The following is a 12,695-nucleotide window of genomic DNA, read 5'->3' on the forward strand; positions in this document are numbered from 1 at the left end:
TGAAACTAGTGCTGAATCATGAGACTTCTCAGTGAGGGTTAGGTGAGACTTCCCAAGATTTTTAGGTTTTTAGATATTGGGGAATTTAGATACCTGACAAATTTTTCATTCTTAAAAAGAGTGAGTGCCTGTGGATTTGCATGAATTTTATCCTTTTTCTTGGTTTCCATTCTTGAGTTTATGATGTAGATATTCACAATTAACCAATTCACAATATTCACAATTAACCAAAGTGGTTTTTTTTTTTTTTTATTGTTTTGAAGGTATGTAATAGCAATAAGAATTGTCACTGTGATAATGGCTGGGCTCCCCCAAATTGTGAGACTAAAGGATATGGAGGAAGTGTGGACAGCGGACCTACATACAATGGCAAGTATATAGAAGAAAATTAGTGTGATTGTCCAGTAGCCCATGTCAGAAAGTGGGCATCCTTGTACCTTTCCCTTATTTCCCACATTGGTTATACATTAAATATGTTGATTCTGCCTCCTAAATTTCTCATGAATGTTTCCATTTTTTTTTTAAATCCCTATTCATTACCTTCAATTTCTTGTCTGGACTTACAGGATAGCCTCCTAACTAGGCTCCCTCTTCCCCATCTTGCTTCCTGTAATCCATGTTTCATACTACTTTACAGAATTTTATTTTATTTTATTTTTCAGCTGTTTATTTTATAATTTATATTTATTTTTTAAAATTCAAGTATAACATACAATGTTATATTAGTGTCAGCTGTACAATATAATGATTTAACAGTTCTGTCCATCACTCAGTGTCTATCACGGTAAGTGTACTCTTTTTTTTCCCTTCCAATTTTTATTTAAATTCTAGGTAGTTAGCATACAGTGTAATATTGGTTTTAGGAGTAGGATGTAGTGATTCATCACTTACATATAACACCCAGTGCTCATCATAACAAGTGCCCTCCTTTGGGGACCTGGGTGGCTTAGTCAGTTGACTATCTGACTCTTGATTTAGGCCCAAATCATGATCCCAGGGTTGTGGGATCAAGCCCTGTGTTGGGCTCTGTGCTGAGTGTGGAACCTACTTGGGATTCTCTTCTCTCTCTCCTTCTGCCCCTCTCCCCCACTTGTGCCCTCTCTTTTTCTCTAAACACAAAAGAAAACAAAAACAAGTGCCCTCCTTAATACTCATCACCCATTTAACCCATTCCCCACCCACCTTAAAAGTCTCTTATGGTTTGTCTCTCTGTCTCTTTTTTTTCCTTCCCATAAGTTCATCTGTTTTGTTGGTTAAACTCCACAAATGAGTGGAATCATATGGTATTTGTCTTTCTCCATTTCGCTTAGCATAATACATTCTAGCTCCATCCACGTCATTGCAAATGGCCAGATTGTATTCTTTTTTTTTTTTTTAATTTTTTAACGTTTATTTATTTTTGAGACAGAGAGAGACAGAGCATGAACGAGGGAGGGGCAGAGAGAGAGGGAGACACAGAATCTGAAGCAGTCTCCAGGCTCCGAGCCATCAGCCCGGAGCCCGATGCGGGGCTCGAACTCACGGACCGCGAGATCGTGACCTGAGCTGAAGTCGGACGCTTAACCGACTGAGCCACCCAGGCGCCCCTGTATTCTTTTTTTTAATGTAATTTAATTTTTTTTTTTTTTTTTTTTTTTTTTGCGAGAGAGAGAGAGAGATCTAGATAGAGAAAGAGAGAGAGAGAGAAAATCCTAAGCAGGCTCCATGCTCAGTGTGGAGCCTGATGTGGGGCTCGATCCCACGCCCTGGGATCATGACCTGAGCCAAAATCAAGAGTTGGATGCTCAACCTACTGAGCCACCCAGGCACACTGTCATACTTTTTGATAACTGAAATATTCCATTACATTACAGAATTTTAGTGTTTTTCGTCAAGAATTAGTTTTGATTATGTCTGTGTCGTGCTTTAAATTCAGTGCTTCTTGGAGTGCCTGAGCGGCTCAGTTGGTTATGCATCCGACTCTTGGTTTTGGCTCAGGTTGAGTTTGAGCCTCACGTGGGCTCTGTGCTGACAGTGCAGGGCCTGCTTGGGATTCTCTCTCCCTCTCTCTCTGACCCTCCCCTGCTTGTGTCTTTCTCTCTCTCAAAATAAATAAATAAACTTAAATAAATTCAGTGCTTCTACATTGCTATTAGAATGAGGTCCAGAAATCCTTAACCTGGCTTAAATGCTTTGCATGATTTGCCTCTAGCTTAACTTTCTTCCCTCCTTTCACTCTGCTTAAGACATGGTAAACTTCTTGTGGCGGCTGGGTGGCTCAGTTGATTGAGGGTTGAGTGGTTGAGTGTCTGACTCTTAATTTTGGCTCAGGTCATGATTCCAGGGTTGTAGGATTGAGCCCTGCATTGGGCTCCATGCTGACAACTCAGAGCCTGCTTGAGATTTTCTTTCTTTCTCTCTCTATCTCCAGCCCTCCCGATCCTCTCAAAATAAGTAAATATTTAAAAAAAGATTCTCTCTCTCCTTTCCTCTGCCCCTCTCCCCCAGTCTCGCATGTGTTCTCTCTCTCTCTAAAAGGAAAAAAAAAGACATTGTAACTGCTTTTGTTTCCTTTAACAGGCTACTCTTTTACCTCTGGTCTTCATACAGTATTATAGTCACATTGTAGAAACTTGGCTAATTGCTACTCAGACTTCAGTTTATACCTTACTTTCTCTAGAAAGTTTCCCCTGACTGTGGAAATCTGAATAAATGTGCTTTCTTTATTTGTTCTCCTTTTATTGTAAGCACTATCACATTCTATAGTAATTAGTTACTGACTAATTTTTTTTTTTTTTTCCCTGATAGACTATGAATGAGCTCCTTGTTCACCAGTATCTTCCTAGTGAGAATATATGCTTGCTTTCTCTTGGGTAATTACAAAGTAGAATGGTTGTTCATAGAGTGTGCTTATGTTTAGCATTTTAAGGAATTGCCAAACTGTTTCCCCAAGTGGTTGTACCACTTTATATTCTCCCCAGCTGCATGGGAGGGCTCTAATTTCTCCACATCCTCTCCAACACTTGGTGTGGTCAGTCTTTTTAATTTTAGCCCTTCTAGTAGATGGCTAATTTTAGCCTTCTAGTGTAATAGAATTTCTCTGATTACTAATGATTAACATTTTTTTGTTCACTTATTTGCCATCCACATATCTTCTTTGGTGAAGTGTCTGTTCAAATCTTTTTGTCCGGTTTTTAGTTAGGTTGTCTTCTTGAGTTCCTTATTCTGGATACAAGTCCTTCTCTTGGTCTGCTTACTTTGGGTTTCATTTGTGGTTCTTTTTCTAGTTTCTTAAGGTAAAAGATGAGGTAATTGATTTGAGACCTTTTTGCTTTGCTTTTTTTTTTTTTTTTTTAATGTTCATTTATTTTTGAGAGAGACATAGAGACAGTGCTCCTGTGAGAGAGCGGGGGAGGGGCAGAGAGAGGGAGACAGAGGATCCGAAGAGGCTTTGCACTGACAGCAGAGAGAGCCTGATGCGGGGCTCTAACTCACAAACCCTGAGGTCCTGACTTGAGCCAAAGTTGGACGCTTAACCAACTGAGCCACCCAGGCACCCCAAAACCTTTTTTCTTTTCTAATATAGGTGTTGTAGTGCCATCAGTTTTCCTCTAAGAACTGGTGTTTTGTTTTTTTGTTTTTTTTTTGTATCCCACTAATTTTGATATGTTGTGCCTTTGTTTTAATTCATCTCAACCTAACTTCCAATGTATTTTTATTTTTTTCTTTGACTCATGAGTTATTAAAAAATGCTTTGCTTTGAAGTATCTGAGGGATTTTTAGATACCTTAGTGTTATTGATTTTCCATTTATTACACCATAGTCAGGAACATAGTTTATATGACTCAAATACTTGTATATTTTCCAAAACTTGTTTTATGTTCCAGATTGTGGTTTATCTTAATAATTAGTTTATGTACACTTGAAAAGAATGTGTATTCTGCTATCATTGGTTAGAGTGTTTTATAAATAATTAGTTCATGTTAGTTGACAGATGTTTAAGTTTTGTATCTCCTTACCGATTTCTGTATACCTGTTCTGTCAATTTTGAGAGAGGAATATTGAAATCTCTGGTGTTATTATAACTGTGAATCTGCCTGTTTGTCATGGAAGTTCTGTCAGTTTTTGTTCCATGTAATGTGAAGCTCTGTTCTGTTGACAAACTGATCCCTTTATCATTATGAAGTAGCTCTCCTTATACCTGTTAATATTCAGTGCTTTGCAATTAGAAATTAATATAGCTACTCCAGATTTCTTTTGATTAATCAGCATGGGAAATCCTTTCTCATTCTATTTTCAATCTACTTGTGTCTTTGTATTTAAAGTGGGTTTCTAGTAGGCAGGATATAGTTTGGTTTTGCTTTTTTTTGTCAGTCTGCCAATCTTTGCATTTCAATTGGTTGTTTTGACCACTTACATTTATTATTTTTTTTAATTAAAAAGATTTTTTTAATGCTATTTATTTTTGAGAGAGAGAGAGAGACAGTGTGAGCAGGGGAGGGGCAGAGAGAGAGGGAGACACAGAATTTGAAGCAGGCTCCAGGCTCCGAGCAGCTTAGCACAGAGCCCTAACACGGGGCTCGAACCCACAGACCATGAGACCATGACCTGAGCTGAAGTTGGATGCTTAACCGAATGAGCCACCCAGGCGCCCCATTGACCACTTACATTTAATTTTATTATTGATGTTTGGGTTTAAATCTATCATATTGCTATTTTTCTATCACAGCCCTGCTTCATGTGATACTTTCCACTTCACTCCGTTGCTTCCCTTTCTCTGCTCCTGGCTTTTGTGCTATTGCCGTCATATTTTGTATATGTTATAAACCCTACCATACATTGTTATTATTTCTGCTTTAAACAGTTGGTTATCTTTTAAGGAGGCTTAAATGATAGAAAAGGTCTTTATATTTACCCACATAATTACCATTTCTGGTGGTCTTCATTTCTGAAAATTATATTTCCATCTGGTATCATTCAATTTTTGATTGAAGGACTTCTTTTCACATTTCTTGTAATGCAGCTCTACCAGTGACAAATACTTTTAGCATTTGTGTATCTTAAAAAGTTTTTATTTTGCTTTCTTTCTTGAATAATAACTGGGTAAAGTTATTATTAACTTACATTTATTAACTTTATATTATGAAAGGGTGGCAGTTTTTCCCTCCCTCTTCTACTTCTTCAAAGATGTTTCTCCATTGTCTTTTGGCATTGCTGTTCCTGAGAAATTGGCCATCATCTTTTCTTTTTTGGTCTTTTGGTTTTTTAGGTGTCTTTTTCACTGTCTGGTTGCTTGTAAGATTTTCTCTTTATCTCTGGTTTTTAGTATTTGGTTATAATGTGCCTTGGTGTGTTTGGGATTTGTTGGAATTTTTGGATTTGTGCTTTTATAGTTCCCTTCAAATTTGGAAAGATTGTGGTCATTATTTCTTCAGATATTTTTTTCTGTCTTTCTTCTTCCCGTTCTTCAGGACTCCAGTTGCATGTATATTTGGCTACTTGGAGTTCTTTAACATTTCACTGTTTTGCCTTGATTTTTTTTTTAATTCCTTATTCTCTGTATTTAATTTCAAATAGTCTATTGTTATTCTTCAAATTCACTCTTATTCTCTGATGTTTGATCTGCCATTAATTCCATCCAGTGTGTTTTTATCATAGACATTGTAGTTTTTATAAGTTCTAGTTTTTTTCATTACTTTCATATCTCTACGTAGCATGTTCAATCTTTAGCTTCTTGAACATATAGTTATAATACAATTATAATAACTTACAGTGTTTTTGTTACTAATCCTATCATCTGTATCATTTTCTTGATTTTTCTCCTCATTTTGAGTCATATGTTTCTTCTTTGCATGCCCAGTAATTTTTTTTTTTTTTTTAACTGGATGCCAGTAACTGTGAATTTTGCCTTGTTGGATACTAGGTATTTTGGGATTTCTATTGATGAACTTTGTTCTTGAGTGCTGATGTTACTTGGACATAGTTTGATCCTTCTGGGTCTTGCTTTTAAGCTCTATTAAGCAGGACTTGAACAGCAATTAGTCTAGGGCTAATTTTGTCCCATTACTGAGGCAAAAAGCCTTCTGTTTATTCCACTCAGTGCCACATTGATGATGAAGTTTTCTACTGTGAATGGTAGGAAGAGGCACTCTTCCTCATTCTATGTGACCTGTGTGGTTTGTTCCCACTGATCCTTTTAGAGGATTCTTTCTCTGGCTTCAGGTGTTTTCTTTACATGCATACATTGATCGGTACTCAACTAAATATTTGAGAGGGGCCCTTTGCAGATCTTTTAAGTTCTGTCTGTGTAGCTCTCCTGTCCAGTACTTTGCTCCATGAACTCTAGCTGCCTTGGCCTCCTCAGACAACCAGCTCCATCTCCTCAATTCAAGGAGACCACTGAGCTTCCCTCACTGTCATTATGATCTGTTAGCTTTCCCTGAGCAGCAAAGCTCACCTTATTTGTTTTCTCTCAGGGATCACTTTTCTTTGTTACCTGATGTGCCCAATGTCTTGAAAACTGTTGCTTAATGTATTTTGCCTGGTTTTCTGGTTATTTTAGCTCACAGGATAAATCTGGTCCCTGTTATTCCATCTTGACTAGAAGTGGGAAGTTGGAACTATGTATGGACCTCAGTGGCTCTTTATCATTCCATTGAGTGGGTGTGCTATAACTTGACTTAGCTGTTTTCTAGTTATTTGACATTAGGTTTCTAAGTTTTTGATATGCACTGAGAACATACTAATACTTATGCATTTTTTCCAGTTGAAGGATAGATTGCCAGTAATGAGCTTATTAGGTTGAAGGTATAATCCTTTTTATGGTTCTTGACCACAATTCCAAATGAATTTATGTTAATGTCACTGATAGTATGAAGGTATCAGTTTCAATATAACCTTGTCAGTGTTGGTTGCTTTAATTTAAATTCTGTCTACTCATTAGTAAGTATGAAATGAGACATCAAACTGACTTTAATTTTTTATATTCTTATTTTTAATTGGGTTGAATTCTATTTCATGTAGTTTCATACAAGCTTTAACAGAAAGTTTTGGTACTTTTATAAACTTAATATTTTATAGACAACTTTATAGTTTACCACTGCTGTTTATATTTAGTATATTTTTTCTTTTCCTAAAGAACATGGAATATATCAAATTAATATGAATTAATGAATTTTTAAAATTTATAATAAGACTTACAACCTAGAAACCAGAAAAAATAATATTGATAAAATTAAATACCTAAAAACAATAAATGTATGCATAGAGAAAAGCATTGGATCCTAAGACAAATGATAAAATAGGAAAAATATTTCCAACTCATATCACAGACAAAGCTAGTTTCCTAATGTATAAAGAACCTTTAGAAACTGAGAAGAAAAAAACCAATAGTCCAATAGAAAAATAGATTGGATAGAAAAAGAAATACAGTATTTCCTTACACATGAACAGTTGTTTTCCTCATAATATAAAAAAAAATGTAAATTAAAATTATATAAGATACAATTTTTCACCTAACAGGTTGGCAAAAATGCAGAAGGTTGACTCTATGGGTGATACAATGAGGAATTCTGATATATTGCTGGCTGGCATGCTAAATTGTAACCACCACTGTGGTGGACAGTTTAACAGTGCCTTAAAAAATGATGAATGCCTTTACTCTCTGATACAGCAATTCTACTTCTGCAAAATTATTCTATACATATGGCTGTGTCAATATGATATGATATATGTACAAGGTTATTTATTATAGCATTTTTTTTAGAATAGCAAAAGATAGGAAAAATAAAAGTATCGGTAGGGCACTGGCTAGATAAACTGTAGGACATCCTTGTAATGGAGTTTTGTATAGCTGTATAGAAAATGAGGTGGTCCTCTGTATGGTTTGGGAAGATGTACATAGAAGCAAAAAAAAATGATGTGCTCCATAGTGTTTATGATATGCTACCTTTTGTGTAAGAAAGGGTTGGCAATAAAAGCATACTTTATTTTTGCTTATGTTTGCATGAAGGAATACTGTAAGAAACTAATGAAAGTGGTTATCTAATGGAAAGGCAAAGATGAAGTAGTTAGGGAAGAGGTATAAGCAAGACTTCTCAATGAATTGTTTCTGTCAGTTTGACTTTTGAACAATGTGAAAATTAATGTAAAACATTTATAATCACCTAGTATGTTTTAGTTAATAATTTAACTTCTAATTTAATGACCATTAATATAAAATTCTTTTCTCTAGAAAAGAGTACTGCATTGAGAGATGGACTTCTGGTATTCTTCTTTGTAATTGTTCCCCTTATTGTGTTTGCTGCTTTTGTCTTCATCAAAAGAGATCAACTATGGAAAAGCTACTTCAGAAAGAAGAGATCACAAACATATGAGTACTTAAATTTTTTTTTTAAATTCATAATAAAGAATTTAAAGTAATTATTAATGATGACAGTCATATCATAGAGGTTGGTTTAAAAATAGAGTTCTAAGGGTTCTTTCTATTTTTTTGACATAATTAGCAGAGGTTAAAGGATAGTGGTGATTCAGCCACCTCTTATAATGGTGAGGGAAAAGATTATAATGACCAGCCTGTATGCTACTGAAAATGGCCCTTAGGCTTCATTTGTTTGACATTGATTTCTGATAGTCGGGTAAGTATAATTTGGGGCTATAGCTTCTGACTTGAGCTTCTTAATTAGATGTTAAAATATGGGTGAAAGATAAAAAATATAAATGTCAAAATTTTTTTTCCATGTATATTTCAAGTATCAGTTCTCATAAAGGAAGAATATTTAATACTGAAAACATACTTTGTGAATTATAATTTTTTTTAAATGTTTATTTTTGAGAGAGAGAGAGAGAGAGCAAGCATAAGTGGGGTAGGGGCAGAGAGAGAGGGAGACATAGAATCTGAAGCAGGCTCCAGGCTCTGAGCTGTCGGTACAGAGCCCGACGCGGGGCTTGAACTCACAAACAGTGAGATCATGACGTGAACCAAAGTCGGTTGCTTAACTGACTGAATCACCATGCACTCCTATTTTGTGAATCATAAGTTTTTAAGAAATTAGTTTTGATGGAAGGAAGGGCTATTATAATTCAGACACCTGACATTTCTGGTCTATGTGTTGGACTCCTGCACGACTGTCTCTCAACTATCACTTCTAACATGTTGGCTTTCGAATAGAACATACAGCATGTTCGAATATAACATATAGCATACTGGCCTTGTAATCAGATCTAAGATCTAGCTTGTCATATGCTAGAATTGTGAACTGGAATAATAAATAAAGCTCTCTGAACTTCGGTTTATTTCCTCTGAAATAGGGATAATATTACCTGTCTCTTAGGGTTGATATGAGGATTAAATGGGAGATTATTAACAAAATCCATAGTCCATTGTTAGCATAATGTAATTATTTAAAAATGAGTTTTTATTATAATAAAAATAGTTTATCATGATAATGATTTCTTACTTAATATATTTTGGTAGAGTACTCTGATGTGATTTTTAATTTTTAACGTATTCTAAAACAGATTTATCTCCTATTCTTTCTTTCTCTTACTTCCCGTCACACTCAAACTGACCAATCCATAGATAATTCTCCAGTCTGCATCTCTGAAATTTTAGTTCCATAATCATAGCTCTCTCCTATGCATCTCTATTGAGCTGACTTGCTGTTGCCTCAGCATGTCTAAAATTTAATTGGTATCTTTCCAACCAGCTTGTTTGCTCCTCTTGGACTTCCTAATTTTTAGAGTGACTACTTAACATTTTGTGTATTCAGCCTAAGAATATGCATTTGCTTTTTGATTTTAGGAACACTTGAAGAGAAACGTTTGGAAACACTGGCCTAGTTGGCCAAATTTTATAGTTTCTTAGAATTTTAGTTTATTTAATTGTAAAGTGGAGTTAACAAAACTTTCCAGTGCTGTAAGGATTGAAAATACGTGAAAGCGGTTAAAAGTGCCATAAAAGTTTTAACTATCATCATGATCATCATTACCACCACTGCAGACATCATTATTCTATATTTGAAAAAAATGCAATGTCATTTTCTACATATTATGTAGAAATGTTCTAATCTTACCTTGGCTGAAAAGTAATTGTCTCTTTCAGATCAGATGGCAAAAATCAAGCGAAAGCTTCTAGACAGCCAGCGAGTGTTCCTCGACCTGTTTCTTCAGTGACTCCTCCCAGAGAAGCTGTAAGTTTCAGACAAACAAACAAAATTTATTATGGTATCACGTTGCTAAAAATGAAAAAAAATTATTGTTACATGGATATAGAAATAAGCATTGATGATTTCTTTATAATTTAAGAGTGTGGTCTCTGGGTAGGGTCCCTGGCTCAGAGAAGTCGGGAGAAGATATGTAGACATTAGGAATGCTTTGTCCTGAAATCAAGATTGGGAAATGACGTGGGATCTATACTGTCACTATGTTTTTCTGTGTCTGCTATCTTTCTGTTTTTAATACCTGGCTTCCCTAGGGCGTGTGGCCAAAGACCTAGTGCTGAGCTTCTGCAATAGGCCTAATTGTCTCAGTAATGGAACAGTAAACACTGTTCCTCTGAGTGTTTTAGGGAATACTAGGATAATATCCTTCTTTTTCATATGCATATATCCCTAAAAAATATATGATATTACTTCAAATGTTTTGAACTTCTGGATGTTAACACTTTACCAGATACATGATTTGCAGATATTTTCTTCCATTCTGTCTTCTCACTTTGTTGATAATATCCTTTGGTGCACAAAAGATTTTAATTTTTATGAAGTGCAATTTATCTTTTTTTCCCTTTATTGCTCGTGTTTTGATGTCATATCTAACAATCTATTGTCAAATCCAAGGTCATGAATATTTACTTGTATGTTTTAAGAGGCTTATGATATTAGTTCTTATTATTAGGTCTTTGATCCATTTTGAGTAATTTTTGTATATGATATGAAATAGGGTTCAATGTCATTCTTTTGCATGTAGAAATCTATTTGTCTTGGCCCTATTTGTTGAGGAGACTATTCTTTCTTCGTTGAGTAGGTTTAGCACCTTGTGGAAAAGCAGTTGGCCATAGATGTATAGGTTTCTTTCTATATTCTCAGTTCTACTCATTTGGACCGTATTTCCATCATTATGGCAGTTCTACATGATTTAATTATTGTAGAGCTATAATGAGTTTTGAAATTGCAAATTGTGAGTCCAGCAACTTTTTTCTTCTTTTTCAAGATTTTTTGTTATTTAAGGCCCCTTTGATTCCATGTGATTTGGGAATGTACTTTTCCATTTCTGCAAAAAAGGCAGAATTTTGATCGGTGTTGTGTTGGATCTGTTGATCACTTTGGGTTGTATTGACATATCTTGACAGTGTTGAGACTTTGAACCCATGAACACCAGTTGTCTTTGCATTTATTTAGGTCTACTTTAATTACTTTCAGCAGTGTTTTGTAATTTTCAGTATACAAGTCTTCAACTTTCTTGGTTAAGTTTATTATTAGGTGTTTTATTCTTTTGGATGCTATTGTAAATGGAACTGCTTTCTTAATTTCCGTTTTGGATTTTTCATTGCTGATTTTGCATGTTCATGTTACTTCCTGTATCTCTGCTGAATTCATTTATTAGCTTTAGTAGCTTTCTTGTGGACCCTTTGGGATTTTCTGTTACATAGGATCATGTTATTTGTGAATAGAGGTAGTTTTACTTCTTTCTGACTTGGATGTCTTTTATTTCCATAATTTTCTTGTCCAGTTGCTCTGGCTAGATCTTCCAGTACTATGTTGCATAGCAGTGGTAAAAGCAAGCATCCTTATATTCCTGATCTTGGTGGGAAAGCTTTCAGTTTCCTTGGCATATTAAAAAAACCTTTTTTTTTTTTTGATGTTTATTTATTTTTTGAGAGAGAGGGAACAGGGAGAAGGCAGAGAGAGAGGAGGAGGCAGAATCTGAAACAGGCTCCAGATTCTGAGCTATCAGCACAGAGCCCAATGTGGGGCTTGAACCCACGAACCACAAGATCATGACCTGAGCTGAAGTCAGATGCTTAACCAACTGAGCCACCCAGCCGCCCCCCCCTTGGCATATTTAAATATTTCTCCATGTTCTTCCAGTGACATCTTTCATGTTGATTGTGAGAAGTACTTAAAGCAGTTCCTGATAGCTGTTTTTAAAGGTTTTCAGCTGTTGGTAGTCAGAGTCCTTATTTATGAAATTGGGAAAGATCATCTCTCTTCTCAAACCCGTTTTTGAAATATGAATACAGCAATATCAGCTTTTTATTTTTGTTTCATATTACCTTATATCTGTTACATGTAATTTTTTGTCCTAATGTTGTCTCTTATAAACACAATATTTTATTTAAAATTTTTTAAAAAATATTTGTCTTAAAAAAGTTTTTTTTAATGTTTATTTAGTTTTTTTTTTTTTTTAACCTTTATTTACTTTTGAGACAGAGAGAGACAGAGCATGAACAGGGGAGGGGCAGAGAGAGAGGGAGACACAGAATTGGAAGCAGGCTCCGGGCTCTGAGCCATCAGCCCAGAGCCCGATGCGGGGCTTGAACTCACCGACCCTGAGATTGTGACCTGAGCTGAAGTCTGACGCTTAACTGACTGAACCACCCAGGAGCCCCAATGTTTATTTAGTTTTGGGAGAGGGAGAGGGAGAGGGGGAGAGGGGGAGAGGGGGAGAGGGGGAGAGGGGGAGAGGGGGAAAGGGGGAGGGAGAGGGAGAGGGAAGCA

General features: G+C 35.7%; 1 protein-coding gene across 1 annotated transcript in view; it reads left to right on the plus strand.

Annotated features, from left to right (window-relative positions):
* The window catches only part of ADAM9 (ADAM metallopeptidase domain 9), a 145,294-nt gene that overhangs the window by 127,431 nt on the left and 5,168 nt on the right, over window positions 1–12,695 (plus strand). The window contains exons 18-20 of the mRNA XM_047091084.1: window positions 264–369; window positions 8,213–8,354; window positions 10,082–10,169. Coding sequence (XP_046947040.1) covers window positions 264–369; window positions 8,213–8,354; window positions 10,082–10,169 — 336 coding nt within the window. The remainder of the gene's footprint in view (window positions 1–263; window positions 370–8,212; window positions 8,355–10,081; window positions 10,170–12,695) is intronic.

This window comes from Lynx rufus, unplaced genomic scaffold (assembly GCF_022079265.1).
Source record: "Lynx rufus isolate CCGP_SWC_20201006 ecotype Redwood Valley unplaced genomic scaffold, mLynRuf1.p SCAF_3, whole genome shotgun sequence".
NCBI classification, from domain to species: Eukaryota; Metazoa; Chordata; class Mammalia; order Carnivora; family Felidae; genus Lynx; species Lynx rufus.